This window comes from Eutrigla gurnardus (genome assembly GCF_963514095.1).
Source record: "Eutrigla gurnardus genome assembly, chromosome: 16".
Taxonomy (NCBI): Eukaryota; Metazoa; Chordata; class Actinopteri; order Perciformes; family Triglidae; genus Eutrigla; species Eutrigla gurnardus.
Window position 1 is genome coordinate 16,294,522 of NC_139927.1, and position 22,365 is coordinate 16,316,886.

At 45.8% G+C, this 22,365-nt stretch overlaps 1 protein-coding gene across 5 annotated transcripts in view; it reads left to right on the forward strand.

Moving 5' to 3' along the window:
* fynb (FYN proto-oncogene, Src family tyrosine kinase b) overlaps positions 1 to 22,365 on the forward strand; it is a 55,153-nt gene that overhangs the window by 15,440 nt on the left and 17,348 nt on the right. For all 5 annotated transcript variants that reach the window (XM_084030862.1, XM_084030858.1, XM_084030861.1 and 2 more), the window contains 2 exons: positions 19,328 to 19,584; positions 21,878 to 21,974. In XM_084030862.1, coding sequence (XP_083886988.1) covers positions 19,338 to 19,584; positions 21,878 to 21,974 — 344 coding nt within the window. In that variant the 5' untranslated portion in view covers positions 19,328 to 19,337. The remainder of the gene's footprint in view (positions 1 to 19,327; positions 19,585 to 21,877; positions 21,975 to 22,365) is intronic.

Here is a 22,365-nt window from a genome sequence, read left to right on the forward strand (position 1 = left end):
TGGTGAGAAACAGAAAACGAGTCACCGACAAGTGTTTTCATGCATCCACTTCACCCCGCCTCTCTAGGAGTTTCTGTCTTGTGCAGAAAGAAGAGCTGAAAGGCACATTGGCAGTTATCCACACATTGTCCTAGACATTGATATTCGTTGCCAGAATCATCTGCAGCCATGAGACCAACGCTTATTGCGGTCGCTCCATAGCTTATTGTTCGCCCTGTCCTCCTCCCAGCTTGCTACCTCCACGATAATGACTGTGCCAGTGTGGGCTGGTAGCTATTCACTGAAATGTCAGCGTTGCCCTCAGACTTTGGCTCCATTGTGGTTCCCCTCTGCCTGATGGTACAGAGACACACCGTCAGTGGGCAGAATTGCTGCCGCTAATGAACCTAGTTAAGTTAAACTCTGTTATATTTTGTCTCCTGCATGCTTTCCTTCTGCCTGATTAAGTGAACTGTGTAGGATCTGGGCTGAGAACTGAAACCACACAGGATAAAAGCTGAGCTCACACAGGATGCACTCTACCATACGGAGGCTCTCTGTGCTCGTTACCACGTCTTGAGATGTGTTCACCAAACGCAAAGCCAATTTAAACCTTGCGTTACTCGCAGGATTGTTTTGTGTTTGGAGAGGAGGCGGGGCTTACCTCCATTTAGATACCAACAGTGTTTCATCCATCACGGCTGAAATAACCACTAGTGCTGCTTTGTGTACGTTGTGAAGTCCCAGATATGCCATCCTGTCTGAATTCATATCATGATCCAGAGGTGCTCTGTGAATTTCACCAAGCTTTATTCACTGGCAAGACACACGTCGACTGGTTTACTACAGCTGTATGAACCCAAAATAAATTATTTTGTTCTGATTTAATATCAATAAACAGATAAAAAGGATGCTGAAATAACTTGATAATGATGGTGGTCAGTCAAAAGTCCGATATCATGCTTTGTTAGGTCTGTCTGCAAGACGACAAACTAACAACCTTTAAAATGCTTGTTTTCTGAACGGAGTCTGGATTGATGGGTGCTAGGCTATGCTAACATTGTAGCTGCTCCATCAACACTCCAAATAAGGTCATAAATACAGCAGCGATCTTGTTGTTTGTACCATAGACAGTCTCTGGTTTCTCCACATAGTCCGGTTCGGTCTCTAGACTAATTGTAGCTCTGGGTGAACACAGATATGTTTTCTCTCTATTTCTGATTTGCTGACAGGCTGTTGCATCACAGCGTCTTTGCATTGAATTTGTATGAAATTGCACTTTGCCTTTAGTGTGAACGGACCTTTAGGAGAGAGAGAGACCCTGTGAAACCTCAGCGTGACACATCGCCAACCGTAGAACGTAGCCCATCTGTCTTCCTTTGGCTGTTTGATGGCTGTTTAGTATCCGGCTTCAAAGAAAGAGTTGTCTTGACCATCAAATCCACTCATGCCACAGCAGCTTCCTCTTATCCTCACTATCACTGCACTGTGGAGGAGCGTATGAGCCTTATTACTGGTATAAAAGCATCTCTACTTGTTCTGTTTAAGTCTAAAATGTTTCCTTTCATTTGTTAAGATGGGACAATATAGTATTTTATCACGGATCAGGATAGAAAAACACTCACAATAGGTTAATCGTGGTGATTTTCCATCAGGAAATATCCTGACTTGAAAAGGCCTCTATCCTTTATTTAGGATTTATGATCATCTCATTTAAGATTATCAGATTGTTTTTCACGTGTAACGCCATAAAAATATTTGTTCATTAACAAAATGTAAACTGATTCCAGTATGTTTTGCTGCTATTATAAGAGTTGAAGCATATTTTGATGGTTATCAGGATAACATTGTGAATCACAATTATTGTGGTCAGGAAAATCATGACCTGAAACTTTCATATCGTCCCACATCTACACTATGGTTAAACTTACTTCCTACGTTTCCCATAATGCAGTTGCTAAAGAAACACAAGGACCTGTTACCCTCAGTTGGTTACAGACGTCGGTAAAGAAAGATAACGTTCAGAGTTTCAGTAAAAAGATTATGCTCGGCTTCAAGAAACTCGTTGGTGTCCGGACCAATCGGCATCCTGGGAGGAGCTGCTGGGGGCGTGGCTTAGGTGTGTGTGGTGACTGTTCATCAAGAGGTTAGCCTAGATGCTGCGGAAGAACTCAAAGAGCAACACTAAATTCTTTAATCCACAGAAAAGACGTTTTCGCTGTTCTCCCGACTGGCTTCGGCAAGATTTTTATAGACAGATGGTTCATCTAACCACCTGCAAAGTATTTATTTTTTCCAACAGTTTCCAATGACGGCTTCTCAGATTGTCCTGTCGAACAAGCCATCTGGCGAGTCAGGTTACATGTCACGCTCTTGACTCCATTTTATTCTGGTCTATGCAGGGAAAGCTGGGTTTGTTTCTTCTCTGATTATTTCCATACATACGGAGTATGACAATGTTCTAGATATATCCCAAGATATAAATATACACCCAAGCAGCAGAATGAGCCCAACAATGCAGGTTTGTTTGCCATAAGCTTTTTTTGTTTGTTTGCTTGTTTATGTTTTTTTGGTTTTGGGATTTTTTGCACAGCAGGAATTATGCGTTACATGCATACATATAAACATACAACATGTTGAGCAGTTGAGTTCTAAAATGTAGAGGAGGCGGAGGGGAAGAAGAGCAAGAAGAGGAGGGATGATTGACCTGCTCCGAGTGGTTTTAATTCACAAAAGATCCTCTCTTCCATCCCTCCACCTTTACTCAGATAAAAGATAGGATGGACGTAGGAAACTCAGGAGCTGGAGGACTTTAAACACAGCACCTCATCCGTCTAGCTTTGCCTGTAATAGAGGTCAGCTGGGTGGAGACCACGTGTTTGTTTGACGGGCGGAGCAACGTGGTTTCTGTTCAGCGCCGACAGCTGACATCTATGCTGGCTGCAGCAGGCTGTTCTGCTGCTTACAGGATGCAAGTGTGTGTGTTTGTGTCGTGTGTGTGTGTGTGTGTGTGTGTGTGTGTAGGTGTGTGTGTAGGGTGTGTAGTGTGCAATTGCTACAGCACCGTAACCTCATCCTGTCTTACTGACTCGCGAAGGAGCCCACCTTCAACACATCTGCTGCAGCATACTAATGCCTTGCTTTGAATCTGCTCGATGATTTATGTCTCCGAAAAGTTCTCTTCCATTTCCTGCGAGTCAACAATCATCTACTGGTGAAGGTGTGAGCGTGTTTAAGGCATATGTCATAAGTCACTGCAGCCCACCATCTTTCCTGTTTCTGCTGCGGTTGTTCACTCATAATCGCAGGATCGTTGGTGTTTATTCACAACTCGTGCTCGAGCTCTGGGGGGGGCACAGACCGCTAAGATGTTTTGTCTTCATTTCTGATTTGCTTTTAGGCTTTCGTGTCACAGCATCATGTGAAATTTTAGCCGCCTGTGGCAAATTTGTCTTTGCATTGACTTTAGATTAAAATGCACCATGCGAAAACATTTGGAAAAAATAAGAAACAAGGTGTGCTTCCTATCTGTAAGGCATGCAGATTACGTGTCGAGGCTGCCATATGACCTGGGAGAAGAGAAATTAACTCAGATTTTCTTTTCTTTTTTTTTTTTATTGCCGGGATTCAAAAAAGGCAAGGGTGGGGTGATGGATGGCCGGAACAACAGCAGCTGTAGCTCCTCATTGACCAGCTTTTAGACTTACTGCCCAGCCTGCTGAGAGCCGTGACAGGTACATTGTCACCGGAGCTGCAAGAGGCTTCGGGTGTTTCAGGCCGTCTAATGCTTCACACTCAGATGGGCTTATTATGGACGCACAGAGGCGAACAATGGAATCTTTCACTTGGCCACGGCGGAGCTGAAATCCTTGCACAGAAACATTTTTTGGTTTGCAAATGAGCTTAATCTTGACCCACCCGGGCAAGAAGCCTCCACGACACAAAGGCTGTGTCTGAAATCCCTCAAAGTGAGTTCTCCATGTCACTGTGTGACTGTCTAGTGAGAATATACTCTAGTGGACTCCAAGCATCCCACAATCTTGATAAATACTGTACAGCTGATGGTCACAGATTGAGCACTATATACCATCATGCATTGCACATGAATGAGTGGAGAGAACAGAGTGATTGTGACCGATCAATGCAAATAATGTATTTGATGTGAGCAGAGCATCACAACACTGACAGTCACAAACTACTTTGAATTTATTTATTGATTTGTTCAAATACTCTTAAGTGCCTCCACTGACAACAGCAGCATATACTGCTTCTTTTCTTCTTACCTTTCACAATAAAAGCCCTAAATATATATGTGCTTCAGAGATGAGCTCACTATATAGTCTTCAACATAGTCCTCTATATAGTCCTCATAGTCCTATATGTGGACCCCTACATAGTCCTCCACATAGTGAGTGGGGAGTAGTGAACGAGTGGTTTCGGACCCAACCAAAGAAACACCATAAATCTCAGTGGGGTTTTTTTCCTCAGCTATCTGAACTCACCATGTGGACTGTACTTTGATTCATCAAAGCGCTCGGTGCTCCTGCTCAGCTTTGTCATTATGTCTGATTGAACTATTTACTGACTGAAGGTTGTCAAAGTGGTTCAGTGCTGTTTAATGGGTCCAACCCCGAAGCCGAGAGCAGGACACGTTTGATGTTGCACTGGCTTCCTCTGGCAGTCTGGCTTGTCAATAATCGGCGGCAGCGCTCCACATGTCGGAGGTTTAGCTGTGTCGTGGTTTTAATTATAATGGGGGGGGGGTCGTAGGCGGCCGTTGGGTTTGGTTTGAGGCCATATGCCGGCCTCGGGTCCCCAAGGACTAAGCCAGCGGCTTAATGAGCAGCCCCGCAGGAATTAGTGCTACTTTAACCTCAGTGTTTTGACTGCTGGGAGAAGCCCGTTGCTCAGCTGATTTACAGCCACTAATGGGAGGAGGAGGAGGAGGAGCTCAGGAGGCTTGGACCTCTTCCTATCTGTTAGCAGACATCTTGACTTCTTCTTCAACTGTTTCACAGCAGACGGAGCGTTAACACATCACTTTCTCCTACCTGAGAGCAATTAGGAAGACGCTACAGATGGTTTGGGTGTTTGGAAGTGGGGGTTGTATGAGGTACTTATCTTATAGTCGTGTGCAGTAGATGAGTGTTTTGAGTGGGGATTGTTAGTGCCACACTAATGCCAATTCAACACCAAGTATTCAGTACCGATGACAAAACTCACCTTTTAAATAACGTGTTTTTCTACAAACGCCCTTTTTTAATTTACGCCAAAAGTAGGGCAGCTTTGCCTGAATAAACAAGAAGCAAAAATTCTGATTTAGGTCTCAAAAAGTCTGAATCATTCAAGTACATAAAGTACACATGCACAAGTGTAAATAATACTACTCTCGCTGCAGCTGTTTGTCTTCTTGAACTTCTTGTAATACATACGAGCGCTGCAGACACGGCACACAGCCACACAGAGAATAAATTAAACGTAATACCCTGTAAGATTAAATAAAAAACTGATAACGTCCTGGCAGAAAATTACCAGCACTGTTTTCCTTCAGCCTTAAAATGGAAAATTCTCTTCTGTCATAAAAATTAATTATATCCAACTTGCCAAAAAGTCATCAAAATAATTCTGGCATATCTGGTGACATCACAGCTTAACAGCTTCTGAACAACTCTTTCAAACTAAAACGATACTGAGCTAACTCCATAGATAATTTTAGATCAGCTTTTTTTTACATTCTACCACAGAAGTGTGAGGAAGGCTTCTCCTCTGTTAACTTTCTTCAGGTTCTTCCTCCAACAAGTTGATGCGTAATTTGAAAAAAATAGATGGTGTATGGTATATTAGCCATATTTTAACAGACTTTTCTTAGAGTCTGTTCGCTGCAGTGGAGGGCTTTCTAATCTGCCATGGATTCAAGAAACTCTTAATTTCAAGACTTTGCTTTGCACACAAGGGGAATCAGGGTGCAGCACAAAACCAATAAAGATGCAGGAAACGTCAAGGAAGTCGGGATGCGGGAGCGAGTCTGTCACACTGATGCTTAATGAGAACATCAGTCTGACACTAATCTTTCATACCTGTCGCTTCACATTTCACATCGTTGTTTTCATTCTCCTATTGTATGAATTGGAAATGATCTCAGCCCGACTGAGCGCTCTCCCATCATGCAGTTCCTTTTCCATCGGCGCCGCAGCCCTCTTCAGACGCTCGCCGTCGATTGATCCTGACGGAGCCCGCCTGCTGTGTAGCTCGTTACAAACCAACGGAAGCCAATGGGACAAATTGCTTCTCTCATGACATGTTGCCGTGGTGACCGAAAGTCAACCTGCTTCCTCATCCAGTCTGAGGTGTAAAATATGGACTTCGGTGTCTGCGGTTTGCAAGGACAATACATCAGACAGGGTGAATCGATTATCTCCAGTCCCAAATTGTCACAGTGACCTCTTATCTATATTATCAAATGTATAAATTCATGATTGATTGGCTGGATGTTTGATGCTTGACACCGCCTGACGACAGAGCTCTGCTCTAACAGGATTGACAGGCTGTGTTTGTTTCCACGTGGCTTCACATGATTGAACCACGATTGATCGCTCGTTCAATCAATCACACAGGACGCCTGTCATTCTGTCCGGCCTCGATCCCAGCCCAAGAGCTGCTAGACCTCAGTCTCAGCTGTCAGTCATTTGTCCTGGTGGAATCTGATCTAGGTACGCATAGGGAGGGAGTTTCCATCATCGGGTAATCATGAACAGCTGTCGTGGTGGATGAATAGAATCTAATTTTAAAAATACAGGATAGAAAATCACGTTTTATTGATGTATCCTTTCGTGATGTATGCTTCTGATTCATGATCATCTTATGTAAGATTATTTATGGGCATGAACCGCGTCAAGACAAAGAATGATGAGCCTTAAAGATTATCCCCCAGATGGAGCACAATCCTCTTTGGAGTTGCTGAGCATTGTGGGCGTTTCTGAGTCTGGCTGCTGTCTAGACGCTGCGGTTCTGTGTGGCGGAACGTGCTGCACTGAGTCAGGCGGCTGCACAAGCTCGTCGCCTCGGAGACACAACACTTCCTCACCCAGTCACACGACGCTCACACAAACGGACAGCGTATGAAGCAGTGCTGTCAGAGGTGGAGCAAAGTTCAATCGCCTCCCGTCTCCCAGAACGCGTCCTCCTGCCCTCCGTCCATCCTCCATCACACAGGATCTTGCATCGTCATGGCTACCGCGTCAGCTCCGCTCCTCACACTCTGCCATAATACTCACTGTGCACTGGAATGTGGTAACCTAGCAACGGGGTAGGAGACAGATCAGTGTGTTGGGTCGATGATGGGCGAACGTACCTTGTCTGCTTAGAGGTAAATCTAGCTCCAGTGCTGTCGCCCTCCAAGGTTCACCAGCTGCCCTTCGTGTACCTGAATGCAGCCGACAGTTTTCTATGGCACGAGTCGTCATTTTTAAAATAGGTCATCATCAGTGTTAAACTTTTGTCTAGGCATGGGACCCATACAAACATGCAACAAATGCATAAATAAAGGATTGATCCATTTAAATACAAATATTTTTGTATATTGTCATTTTAAAACCTGCCTTTCTGAAAATTCACCACCGTTTAGATTAGATAATATGACACGAAACTCCATATACCACAATATAAAAAAGTAAGTAAAGCATCCTCACAAAAGCGAGTCTGTGAAAGTTTTCAGGAGCAGGTTTAAAAAGTTGGATGGAAATAATATGTAGGGCTTCCGTTGATTAACGACGTGGTTCCGCAGAACCCCGCTGGCGAGAGCAGCCTGGTTATCGCACTAAAAACACCATCTGTGGCTGCAGAAACGAGCAGAGACAGCATGTAAAATAGAGGAAAGGTTAAATGTAAAAGACTGTGTGTCGTGTCTTCTGTGGCACTTTCTTTTCATCTGCAAGGTAGAGAAAGTTTCTATCACACTCGTGTATAGGCCATGAAGAATGCATGTGGCTGCTGGGTAATTAAACATGCACGCTGTTAGCAGAAAGGCATAGTAGCTTAGCGTGTGGACGTTTCAGAGTAATCCCTCTGTTTGTCCTCTGCTGCTGGAGGCCCGACAGAACGGGTGGAGCAGCGAGGATGACATTAGCCAGAGTCGAACTGACGACATGCCGTAGCCTTGCTCGACGCCAGGTCGGCCTCCGTTCATTGAAGTGAAACGGCAACAGAAACGCAGAGAAATGGAGCGGGACACAGAGACCTCCTTGGCCTATTTATAGGCCGACTGGTCGACTCTGCATAAGGCACTTCATCAGCAAAACTGTCTTCCTCGGAATGGAAGAAGTGGGTTATTTTCAGCATTGTGGGGCTGAGCCCTGTTGTTCTCAGTGAGGTGAATGGAAATGAAGAAGGTTTGAGGTGTATTTGAGATAACCACATCCCGTCACATTAGGAGAACAGATAGCTCACGGTGTGTGTCAGCTCCCTGCTGGGGGGGGGTTAACACCTTCTTCACATCCGCACATTTACAGGAAGGTGCAGCACCCACAAGCTGCAATGCTTAGTTAGCACAGCTTTTGTCGTTACTTACCTTTTTATTATTTTTCATTGTAAATGTAAACCTGTCACCTTTGTCCCTAGTCGTACCAGTTAGAGCCCGATTAAGCAGCAACCTCCGGTTCTGAAAAGTGAAACCTTTGCTGTCTGATTACATGGAAGTCTATGAGAAAGTCACCCTACTATAATACATGGTGCTATCATGGGCAGAGGTTTCAAAGGGAATGGTCTCTCTTTACAACAAACCTGAAGGACAAATGTGAATCCTCCCTGTTCCCCCGACGTGACAAGTGGCTTGTGAAGACAAATAAGCACCTGAAAATGTCAAGCCGTCCCTCTGAGGGTGCTTTAACGTGACTCTGAAGGTGTCTCCTCTATCCTGTGCTACTTTGTTCCCGAGCCAAAGCCCCCCTGGTGCTGTATTTCAGACCCATCCCTGCCTGAAGACACACAGCAGCTCAGCAGGGGAAGTGAATGCATGCAGCAAATACATACTGATGAACTGAAGCAGAAATGTTACAGCGCTGCAGCATATCACTATATCACATGTGCAGACTCAATTTGAAACTGCAGCGGAAACCACGTTTAAAGGTCCTAAAGCACTTGATTGAAATGGAAAGATAATTGATGGTTTCCGAGGAGGAGGACCCGATGAATATTTCAATGAGGAGAGCACAGCCTTGTGTTGGTGTTGATTCATCCAGAGCCCGGAGGAAGGAAGGAGTGTGAAGGCTGCCGGGTCAAGTCCTGGACACAGCTGCATTATTAACAGAAGGTCAGCTGTCAGCACACGTCTGCAGGGCTCACATCAAGCAGCACACTCAATTCTGTGCCTCTGCCTGACATGTTTGTAACCTTGTAGGCCATTTAATGAAGGTTCACAAGCCTTCTTTTCTAGCATCCACTGGGGTTTTTTCTCTCTTCTTGTTCCAATAAAACGGAGCCAGACCACATAAGGCACGGAGCATCTGGAGCGAGTTTTATTACCTCGTCATAAAACGATATAGAAGATATATTGGGTGAGGCTGTGATGGAAATCAACTAATCTACGCATTAGTTCTTTAGTTAAAGTTACTACAAGAGACTTTTAACTGGTTAAGTATCAGTTTCAATGTGATACTCACACCTCTATGCGAGCTACATGAGCAAACGAGACCATTAGCCAGAAGATTGTCTATTTCTAGATAGTTATTCGTAAAACATCGGGTCCCTGCATTAGAAATGATTTACAACACGCAGGTTCACCAGAAACTCCTTCCCCATTGAATCCAAATTGGGACTGGCCAAAGATGAGGTGGTGGTCAGAAGGATCTTTCATGGACTTCAGTAGGAAGTTCCACTTAGCTATAAAGTTGACCTTGTATTCTAGGTCAACCGGCACACTAAGTGTTCAATTCATCTCAGTAGCGTCAGTAGCGAGGCCGCAGCAGCTACTCCTTGGTAGTGTACCCTCCTTTCTGGTCTATTTCAATCAGTCTAAATGGACCATCATTTACTAAATGAACATCATGCTGTATGAAGAAGACTTGAAACTACAGATTGAGACCATGAACTCATGTTTACAATGTTTACTGAGATAATAAATCAAGAGAGAAATAGGGCCGTTTTCTCAGACTTCCATACAGTCGGACTACTTTTTGCAGTCAGAGGAGTCGCCCCCTGATGGCCAGCAAAGAGAATGATTCTTAAAGCACTTCATCGATGGCTTCACTCTTGGTAGAAACGTTAAAATGTTAAAAAATAAGGCAAATGCAAGTTCAAATATTTTTTCAACACTTTAAAATGCTGCTTATTGCCTTTCCATGCAGTCTGTGCTCAAACACTGAACATATGACAAATCAGTTATCAAAATTGTTCCCAGTTTTTTGGGATTTTTTTTTGTTTATCAACCAATCAATGGATTGATTTATCATATCAGCGCCAATAGCTTCCATCCCTACAGTTTGACTGAGGAGGCAGATGGTTGGCTGCTCGCTCTAATCCCACAGCGAGCGGAGCAGGCGTAGCGCTGAGTCTCCACCTCGGAGGATCGGTAGGTGTCCACCGCCGTCCTCCGTCAGCTCCCACCGATAACGCTGCTGTTGTTCTTGCTGCTGCTGACACTGAGCCGCCCTGACACAATGGTGCCACCGCCGGTCCCGCCCAGCTTGAGTTTGACTGATGGCCACAGCGAGGACAGCGGCGAGCACCCTTCCACTCGGTGCAGAGAGGGAAGAGAGCATCATGGGAGCAGAATGAGGCCCGTGTTGTTGTGATCCACGCTCAGCCAGCAGGAAGGGATGCAGACAAGCATGTGGCCTCGCTGCTTCCCACAGACGAGCCGGGCGGCAGGAGGAAGGGTTGTTCTAGTTTTGACAGCTCATAATCCCCAACTGGAGAGAGGAGATGAACCGTTAACGGCAGTGTATAAAAAAAAAAATGGAGACACATTCATGCTCCAACTTGACTGCATCCTATCTTATTGGTGCTTTATGGCTGTTTGCAGGCTCAGGAAGAGCTCACATGCCTTCATCATCTCCACACTGGGATGCGACGTGTACGCTCCGAGGGGCTCACACCGGGCTAAAAGCAGGATAGTGTGTGCCATTTTTTTTTTTTAATGAGGGGGGTTGAAGCATCCTCAGGCGGACCTCCTGCGGGGGGACACGTGAGCTGTGGAAACAAGATAATCTAGAGCCCAGATCCTTGGCTTTATAGACTCTACTCCACCCAGCCTCTTTGAAATAAACTGAGACCTGCAGGAGTGCTTACTTAAGGCCAAAACTCTTTAATGTTGACTTTGGCGAGGACGCTGGCAGCTACTCGTGTCTTATTGAGGTCTCTGTGTTTTTGAAGCATTTCAATAAAAATGTCCCGAATTTGGAGAAATGTATTTTGGTTTTTCCTTTTCTTTCCACTTATTTAAACATTTCCTCCTTTACTGGCATCGTCTGAATGACTTCCTGCTGTTGTAACAGAGCTGTTGTCACTTAGCGTCTCTGGTCGGGTGTGTGTACTTTCCTATCAGGTTCCCTGGAGGGAGGCCGCTTTGTCTTGTGGTTCGACTGGCCTGGTTGAGGCCGCCTTGGTGTTTTGGGGAGGTCCGGCTCACTGCTGCTGCAGCTGCTGCTGCTGCTGAAGCGGCGGTGTTGTGTTGGCAGCGTTTTCCTCTGTGATGAGCCAAGTGACCTCAGTGACCCTGCGGCACAAAGCCAGGCCGAGGGCTGCTCTTGGAAGGTCTAAGCCAGAACATTGGGCCAGGTCAGAGGATCGGCCCTTTTTATGTAATGTCAAATAATTAAATAAGGAAAACATGTAAACGTTTCTTCTTTTATTTATTTTTTCAAATGTGTACATTTGGTTCCGAAGTCTGGGTAGTAGCAGACTATTTTAATGGTTCATAATTATTTTTACAATATCTTCAAGTTGTAGTTTACAGTGATAATGATTTACTACTCAACATGTGTGGATCTTTTTAAAACAAGGGCCCAATCCGTCCCCTACATCCTCTCTGTACACACTTTCTCTCCGTTTATGTGGCGGGTCCACCATATTCAGTGCCGTAGCCCCGCCCCAGCGCTCTGTCAGAATGCTGTCTGACCTGAGCGTACAGTGACTTGCAGCTGTGGTGAGAACGGAGGATGTTGCTGACCTCGAGCTTGTGCTCACACTTGTCCCTAATGAACGAGTAAAAGAGGACGCGATAGAGAGGATGCGTTTGTTTTGATGCTTTGTCTGTTTGTGTGCGAGTGCGTGGTAACCTTGACTGGCACCGACCTCCTCCCGCCGCGGGATGCAGCATGACACCGGCAGCACGGCATGCTGGGAGTGCAGAGACGAGGCTTTCCCCTGGCAGAGCAGGAGGCGCAGTGTGCGATACCCGCAGCCCGTCATCAGCCTGCTCCCTTTGACGAGAGTCGGGGCGCTCACTCCTCCCTCCCCTTCCCATCTTCCTGTCGAGCGACTCTCTCCTTGACGTTAGTTCCGTCTCATTCCCCCCCCCCCCCCCTCCTCTTCCTCCTCCTCACCATCAGCCACTGCTTGTCCTCCTCTGCTCCCTTCTCTTGTGCAAAAAATATATTTTTATTGCGTCATAGATAATCTATTTTTTTTGTGAACGTCCAAAAATCATAAGGTCTCCCTGCATAAATCAAGGATAAAATTGAGTAGTAGTAGTAGTAGTAGTAGTAGTAGTAGTAGTAGAAGGTATAGATTGTGCTGGGAGCTATGTGTTATTTGTTTGTGGGGCGGCTGTGGCTCAGAGGTAGAGCAAATCGTCCTCAATCAGAGGATGGGCGGTTTGAATCCAGTCTCCTCCAGTCTGCATGCCGAAGTGTCCTTGGGCAAGATACTGAACCCCCAGTTGCCCCCGATGCTGTGCCGTCCGCGTGTGAATGTGTATGAATGAGTTAGATGTGATGTCCTGATGTGCAGGCGGCTCCTCTGCCAACAGTGTATGAATGTGTGTGTGAACGGGTTAAAGTGACTGAATGTCATATCACTCTGCATGAATTCATCTGTGCAGTGAAATGAACACAGGCAGACCAATGAATGTTAACACCTTCTTCATCTACATCGTGTTAAATTCCAGCCGTCATTCACCTTCTTGTGATTTTTTAGTCTGTGCTGCGATGACATGTTAAGAGCAACAAAAGCATATTTTATGCTTAACGAAAAACAATATTTTTATATGAGCAGCAGGTCGAGTACAGACTAAATGTAAGAAGTGGGAGTTTGGCATTTTGGCCGTCGCCATCTTTTTTTTTTTTTGCGATATCGGATGTTATCGCGATTCACGATTGAAAGAAACTCTCAATAAGCTGATTGAAATGAAACGGAAATATCGGCAAGAATGACTTGAAAAAGCTTTCTAGATCACCATCATGGTATTCAGGATACAAAATATTAATTTTCTAAATGTATGTATCCTTTATTTAAGCAGGAAGACTATGATTTGTTGTTAGGTTAGTGCAATTTGTTTGCTGCTTGATGTAACCGAACTTTAAAAGTTAGTTATATTGAAATAATAAGGTTGTATTGTTTATCTAGGTGGTAAAGACATAGGACATATTCTCCCACTTGTGTCCTAATATGTGTGGAACCCCCCCCCCCCCAGCATGCTTCTTTATCTGCCACGAGGAGCATAGGTGGACGCCGCCTCCTTTCATGTTGAGTTAATCAATTATTCCATTCACTCCTTCAATCACACTCTTTACTTGTGCAGGTCTTTAGCTCCAATAAAAGAGCCTAATGAATTTCTCTCCATCCAGTATTATATGAATAGCCGTTTGCATTAACTAATTATAGATCTGACTCCATTGCTGGTCACTTCCTGCTCTGAAATTGGATTTTCCCCCAAGGGGTTCATTGATTTCATGTTGAAAGTGGCTGAACAAGGGAGGAAGTGCTTGGTCTGATATGAATCATGAGGGGAAAGCTCTGTGTAAGCCAACAAAAGTGGAATAATTCTTGTTTCTTTATATGAACGTGCATGCATTATTAACGAGCCTTGGAAACGCTTGGTTTTAGTGAAGCGATGCAACGAGCAGCCTCGGTCTCGGCCCTCGCTTTAGTCGCCTCCAGAGCTGTTTCCCTGCAGCCCTCTGAGATGAGGAGCGCGAGACCGGGGGAGTAAACAGCGAAAACAACCCCTACGGCAAGCAGGTGGCGGCTTTTTTCTGCGCAGGAGGAATAATTAATGAGCAAAGAGGGCTGTGTGAAAAGGAGGGAAGGAAGAGGGAAATAAAGAGATGAAGGAGTTCAAAGAGAGCAATCGGCTGTGAGCTCAGCCAGGCCTGCAGAAGCACGGGCTTTTACTGCAACGGCTGTGTTTGGAAGCACATCGAGTCGAACACGAATCCACTTATCTGATTGCTAAACGATTGTTCTAATTGATTAGAGTTGGTTAGAAAAACAGCGGTCGAATAACAGAAAGTGGTATTTGTTGGATTTTTGTGAGAGAAGAAAGGATTTTGACGGGGATATTCCAAACATTAAAAAAACGGTTTTAATGCTTTTGAAATGATTTGGGGAGATTTTTGGAGTGACACGCTAGCCGGTTAGCTCTGATACAACCTATTGTGGGAATAAGAACGCGGTCGTCCCTCCAGGGGAGCTCAGCAGACTTGAATAAAACGGTGGTGGAATAGCGTAACGTGTCATTTTCCTTAATTAGGCCTCCAATATAGTGTCGTTTTGAAAGTTGCCTTCTATTTAGACTCTGGCTCTCGGGGCTGTGTCTGTCTGTGTCAACAGAGAATAATAGAAAGCACACTAGAATAACGATACACTGACTGGGCCTCCGCTAGCGGCATGGTGTGTATTCTGACTCTGGCTTTACATATTGCAGTGGTGAGATTTGATCTGCTCCCTCATCACAATCAAATACCCATCTAAACCACCTACATGCCAGCTCCATATGACCGGCTGCAACGCTAAGCCGCATCTCCCTCCTCCTTCAAAGATTATCATTTCACCACTGCACGGGAACAGCTGTCCATCCGGCTCAGAGGGATCAATACATGTGTTTCTCGTTCCACGCGCTGATTCACGCTGCCACTTATGTAAAAAGAGTCACAAATGCAGAGCAGTTCGTGCAGAGTCGGCGCTGGCGTCTGCTATGAGCGTCTACGATTAGAGATGCTCTAATCGTCTCCTGAGACCCTCCCGCCTCCCGTCACACGGGATTACAGCGCCCACCGACTGAGTTGTCACGGCGTGTGCTGCTGCACCGTTGTGAGCGATTCATCGCACTCTGCCCGCGGGTGTGATGCCAGGTCGTTAGCGCGGGTCAAACCGAGTCGATTGCAAGGAGCACGAAGGTGATGCTGCACTCGTGCTGATCCTCACGATGCGTGTTATTTAACCGTGCAGTCACTGGAGCACCAGCAGTGATGCACCAGCTTCCTGAAACTAACACCAACAGCAAGACACCGAACGAACACAGAAAATGCCACAAAGAGAGAATTCATGTCGAAAGGCTCGTCCTTGGCCTAAATTTGTCATGTTGTTTGGTTTTTAAAAAACACACTCTACTGTGACAACCTCAGATTGTGCTGACGGGCGTTTTGGCCTCGGCGTGCCATCTGAGGATCAGCCTGTAATTGTGTTGCAAGAGAGTGGTCACAGTCAGTATGAGGCTCCGGCTCTAATTGGCTGAGAAGAGGGCTCCTCTCAGTGGCGGCAATGGTAGGAAGAAGGAGCCAAACCTGTACCAACATGGGCAGCCCTTGATCATTTGTCAACAAGACTACAAGGTTGTAGACATGCCAGCTGGCCCTGGAAGTTGCATCGTTCATTACAATTATCGAAATGGAAATCCTGGATGGAAAAACAAAACAGACTGTATGTAAGAAGTGGGCGTGGTCATGGTGACGTCACCCGTTGGTTTCTGGACCAAGGTTTTGAAGACTAGAGTTTGGCATATTGGCTTTGGCCATCTTGGGAGTTTTTTAAACCAGTGAAGGAAATTACCATATTTGGTCAAGCAAAGATTTCTCCTCAAATGACCTACTAAATATGGCAACACAGAGAGGTCAAAGTGATTTGGACATTTTTTTTTTAGGATTTTCATGGTTTTTTGGGGGGGCGGGGGGTTGCAAGTTTTTGCACCAGACTAAGAGGTCTTTCTGAGTATTATATGAACATAAATATACAATATAATAATATTAAAAATATATATATGGATGTTACATAAAGCCTTGAACTCATATCCTTGCGATAATGTCAGTAAATCTGAATAAAAAACAGACTGAATGAAACAGTATATTTCTTCTTTTTTAATTATTATTTATTGTTTGGTCTCTCAAATGTCATAATAAAGTGAAACATCACATTTTCTCAGAGTCCGTGGTGACATCATGGTATTTAAAACAAACGGAAAGGATAGTGAAGGTGATGTTGGAAAACAAGAAGCGGGTTGGTGGTGATTGCAGAAACCCTTACGGACCATCCTCTGGGGAACATGAATATCCACGGTAGATTTCACTGAGATATTATCAGTAGATGGATATTGTGTTTGGTTGCCGTCTGACTTTCTCGTCAGATTGAGGCGTGATTATCTCCAAGTGCTTATTGTTTGTTGGTGACTGTGAAGAGTGGGGCTGTTTTTTCATCCTCCACTTGTTTATTGCTGCCGCTATGAAAGGGAAGCCCACACTCCTCAGTCATTAGTCTTCTCTCTGTCCTCTCGCTGTGCGTCGCTAGCAAAATACATTTGCTGCTTCTCGCTCCAGACAGACGGAGAGAGAGACAAAGCAGGGATGAAATATATTCTCGAGTGACACATTTGAGGACAGACTGGCTGAAGGCCAGACCGACACTTTGTCTTCCAAGGAGAGCCTGGATTTATCGCCGTTGTGAGCTGATGCATCGACGCCGTTATTTTCATCCTTGTTTTGCAGAGAAACAATTAAATGGCTCCTGTCCGTTTTTCAAATCTCAGCAATTAATTTAGCAGAGGAAAAGACAATCCCAGTTTAGTCGTAAATAAACTCTAGAGAAAGTGTTTCAAGATGTTTTTAGATGTGGTGTGGAGCTGTGTAGTATATGTACAACAGAAACCGTCGCTGCAACAGAGCCGTCACAGTGGACAGATTCCTGCTTCATTGCAGTTTCATCAGCCAGAACGCCATTTTTAATTTGGCTTTGCGCTTTTGTAACGTTGGCGAGCTTGTAAACAAGTCAGCATTCTGACCACAGGACCCTTCAGTTCCCATAATGCAGCTCATTCCCCAAAGCCATGCTTACATACCCTGGCGATGAGTAATTTCTCCCCACCCAACATAATATGCATCACTTTCACGGGTTAATTCATACTGCGTGCATACTCCTGAATTGACTTTAATAATTTGTGGAGGGGGGAGCAAGAGGGTCCTAGGTTCGATTCCCGGTTTGGGTTCGGGTTCTCCCCGTGTGAACGTGGGTTCTCTCCGGGATCTCCGGCTTCCTCCCCCAGTCTAAAGACATGCAGGATGGGGACCTGTCTGTCTCTACATGTCAGCTCTGTTATAGACTGGTTACCTGTCTGTCTCTACATGTCAGCTCTGTGATAGACTGGTTACCTGTCTGTCTCTACATGTCTCCCTGTGATAGACTGGTTACCTGTCTGTCTCTACATGTCAGCCCTGTGATAGACTGGTTACCTGTCTGTCTCTACATGTCAGCTCTGTGATAGACTGGTTACCTGTCTGTCTCTACATGTCTCCCTGTGATAGACTGGTTACCTGTCTGTCTCTACATGTCAGCTCTGTGATAGACTGGTTACCTGTCTGTCTCTACATGTCAGCCCTGTGATAGACTGGTTACCTGTCTGTCTCTACATGTCAGCCCTGTGATAGACTGGTTACCTGTCGAGGGTGTACCCTTCCTTCGCTTCACGACCCTAAATACAGGATAAGTGAGTACTATGAAAAGGCGCTATATAAGTCCAAGTTATTATTATTATTATTATTATTAAGTGGTAGACGATGGTTGGACTGAACAGGCAGGCCATCGGACCCCGCTGCAGTAAAAAGAGAGGTTTTCTAAAGGGACTAATGCTGCTTTTAGTCCAACCTGCCAAACGTTCATCATAGTAGTTTTAAGGTCTCATTCAGCATGTCTTTCTGCTGTTTACTTTCCATATTAGCTGACAAATCAGCTCCACTCCAACCTTTTGTGATTTTAACAAAGCACAAAGAAGAACTACATCTCCAATGAACATTTTCGTTTAGTTATTAGTGTGATTGGAATGAGGTTTTCTTACTTCTGGAGGAGAACCTGCATGTTTCGGTTCCACTGTGGCTCTCACTGTCCCGCTCAGTGTGTCTTACTGTAACTGTGCTTTGCAACTTGGCATTCCAGCTTTTAAAGTCAGAATTTCAGGCTTACTGTGCGATGAAGTCAGCAATGCAAAGGATTATGGGAGAGAAAGTCTAGGTGGACCGCACACTAGCGAGTATAGTTGAATGCTTTCCAACGTGTTTAAGATGGTTTCATCAGGCTGATTCTCCGTCCTCCCGCCGCTCCGTCCTCCCACTCCTCCGTCCTCCCACCGCTCCGTCCTCCCGCCGCTCCGTCCTCCCACTCCTCCGTCCTCTCGCCGCTCCGTCCTCCCACCGCTCCGTCCTCTCGCCGTTCCGTCCTCCCACCCCTCCGTCCTCCCACTCCTCCGTCCTCCCACCGCTCCGTCCTCCCACTGATTCTCCGTCCTCCCACCGCTCCGTCCTCCCACTGATTCTCCGTCCTCCCACTGATTCTCCGTCCTCCCACTGATTCTCCGTCCTCCCACCGCTCCGTCCTCCCACTCCTCCGTCCTCCCACCGCTCCGTCCTCCCTCTGCTCTCCAGCGGATCAACAGGGTGACAGCGATGCACCATGCCACCCACATCCCCCCCCCCTCTAGCCAGTCTCCCTGACATCAGTGTTATAGGAGCCATGATTCCTCCCGACGGGGAGAGAGATACTTGTTTCGGTGAGTCATCCAGGGGCCGGGCTGTGTGTCAGGCTATAAACAAAACGTCCCAGACCTGAGTGCTAATCAGTGGAAGGATGCCATCTGTGGAGAACAACAGTGTGAATGGAGAACCTTGAACAGGGTGATGAAACCAGTTGAGCTTGGCGGAGTGGAGCCAAACGGCATGTTTCATCTTATCCACCCACCAGTCCAGCTTATACGTATATAAGTTGGATTCATTGCCTGCTTTAAGGCTCTTTTTAATTTCTCCTACACATTTTCAGATGTACTCCACCACCGTGATCCAAATGTCCACCTCTCTATACGACTCTTGAGTGTGTTTTATTTACAGTTCCAGCCAAACCAACCTGGTGTCTCTTTTCTTTCTCTTGTCCTCCACAGATTATAGATAATGGGCTGTGTGCAATGCAAGGATAAGGAAGCAACCAAACTCACAGACAACCGAGACACCAGCATCTCCCAGGGAGCCGGCTACCGCTATGGGGCCGACCCCACGCCGCAGCACTACCCCAGCTTCGGGGTCACCGCCATCCCCAACTACAACAACTTCCACACCCCCGTCGGACAGGGGATGACCGTCTTCGGCGGGGTCAGCACTTCCTCTCACACCGGAACCCTGAGTCGTCGGGGTGGAACAGGTAAAGGATATGTTGGGGGAAACCAGTCATGATCAGAAGTGTGTGAATGTTTCTGTCTCTGGTCATATGAATCTCATTGAGGCTGCTCAGTGGCTTAAAGATCAGACTGTGGTTGTACTGGTCAGCTTCCAGGCGTGAATGTGACTGATGAAGAAAGCATTGCAGTGAAACCACCTTGGTAGTGTACAGAACAAATCCCTGGAGTCACCACAAATGAACATCACAAGGGAGCCACTTCATTTCTGTCAGACATTTGGTATTTCAGAAAGAACACAGAATGAGGAAGGAGTTGAAGTGTCTCTTAATCGTTTCAGTAGAAAAAGGAAAGTATCTAATCGGAGTGCAAAGGTCATTTCTTTTGACTTCATTCACAGTTTTCTCTGCACAGACTCGTTCACACACACAAAAACGCAAAAGCACAACCTCTTACAGATTCTTTGCGCGGTTAAAGACTTCCTCTGGCATCCCAAAACCCTGAGAGTCCTCACCCGAGCCCTCTGTGCAGCTCCACTGCCGACCCCAGCCCGGCCCTGTCGGGAACGTCCGGCTGGCATCAGCACAGAGCTTTGTGTGTGCGGGGATCATTGTTTACGTAGGGAATATTCCTACTCAGGATTTCCTTTATGTTCGACTGAGCCCAGTCTGCTCTGCAGAGGAACTCAGCGTTTCCACTCAACTTAGCAGGAGTCCTTTCCCTCAAAAGTGTGGATTATTTTTTGCGTTGTATAATCCAAATCCACTCGGTGGCAGAGGAGCAGAGACGGGTTTAGCTTTTTAATTTTCTCCTGGTGGGGAAATTTGGACATAAGCCGCCCTTCCCTCTCAACCCTCGTTAGGCAAACAAGCTCAGCAGCTGCATTATAACAAACGCAGTCATCCCCCGCTTCACTCGCACTGCAGAGGAACCCAAACCGCAGAATCTTATTGATTATCAGTTGATCTTTTGCTGATGTCACTTCCCCTAAATGGAAATTCACAGCCGTTGACCTTATGTAACTAATTAAGTAGGATCCCTGCAGACAACTCTGAGGTGAATCAATGAACCAGTTTGCACCAAACGCCCACCTCTGCCAACCTAATTGAACGTTGGTACAGCACACATCTGCTGCATTCGGGGGTCTCGTTATGTTGTGAAGTGTTTCAGTCGGAAAGCTCACCTTTCTCTCCGATTGTTATCACATGAATGGCAGCAGGTCCTCCTCGATCCGCAGTCCCATCAGCCTCACATACCCTCTTCATATCAACACCGCTTCCCAGAAAGCCTCACTCCCGCGAGAGCATCCAAAGTGAAGCGACTTGAAGGGGGAAAAATGTGATCAAGAGAGTTTGAGTGGACTTTGAAGAAGTGCCCGTTCAACTTCCATTTGTCAAACACTCAGAGGCTTGAAACAACTTAATAGCTGCAGTCACCTCGAGCCTGAGCAAAACACGAGTGCTGCTTTTGTCTCGTCGCCTCACTTCATGTGCTGTGACAAGAAACACTGTCAGTGGGCATTCCTACTTCGTTGTTGGGATTTAGCTGATGCTGATGCAAAGAGCTCAGTGTCTCATTCACAGAGACAGCGTAGTCCTCAAACCACTTTAACCCCAGTTATCAGTAAGGAAGGATGGATGATTCTTCCTTTTTGAGTGTAATATTACATTTTGTGTTGATTTAATTGAAGCTGTATTGATATGAGACTCCTTATTAACTGTTTTTTTACCTTTTTTTTTTAACTGTTGTCTCCTATTTCTTATGTTTCTGTTCTACCCAGCACACCTAAAAGGGTAGTTTTAACAGTGAGAGTTGTTTCTACCTCACACATTTTCGTTTGCATTGTTAACCTCCTGTTGCAATCAGTTAATACATCCTACAATGAGCCTGAATCCCTTTTTATCACATTTGCCATAAGCAAGTAGTAAGCAGGCTACTGTGAGATATTCAAATGAGAGCTGCTATGCTTCTTTACTTCTGTGATGACGGCAAAATTAGTAGGATTAATGGAGGGGAGGTTTGAAGAAGGTGACTTCAGGTATTCTGTGAGAAAAGATTGTCAGCCACTATGAAGCCACAGGTGTGTGACTTTTCATTGGTCCATCTGACCCAACATCCTAACTGAGATGACCTAATCTACTAAATAACTATTAAAATGTGATGAGTTCCCACTGAAGTCAACATGATGGAGTAGAATTCAAACCTGATCCTTATACTCGGTGGGCTGCAGCTGTGCCGTCGGTTCAACGTGACTCTGAGCTGCGTTTTCTCCTGCTAATCTGCTGAGCGCTGACGCTGTGTTTTCATCGCCTCCCACAGGAGTCACCCTCTTTGTGGCGCTGTACGACTACGAGGCGCGGACGGAAGACGACCTCAGCTTCAGGAAAGGAGAAAGGTTCCAGATTATCAACAGCACGTAAGTCGCAACAGCCGCTTATCGGACCGCCGGCAGTCGGGAGGGATGCAAAGTTTCCCCGTTTCATCACCGTCTTGAAGGGGAGGGTGCTGCAGGCAGGCAGGCAGGCAGGCAGGCCGGCACATTTCAGCCAAGGTTTAACTGGCAGCTTGTGTTTTGGTTTCATCATCCGGAGCGAGCAGGAGCTCTGCTTTACTTCAGTTTGTGGTAGTGTAAAATAACACAAATCATATAATCATAATACAGTCGTTACAACCAACCAGGGAGCTCCAGCTTTAATAACTCAATTCATTCACTCGTAAAAAAAAAAGGCTTAAAGAGGAACTACTCTGCTCCTTTTTCTGGTGCATACTTGTATTTCAGGGTACTATGAGAACATGTTTACATGCTT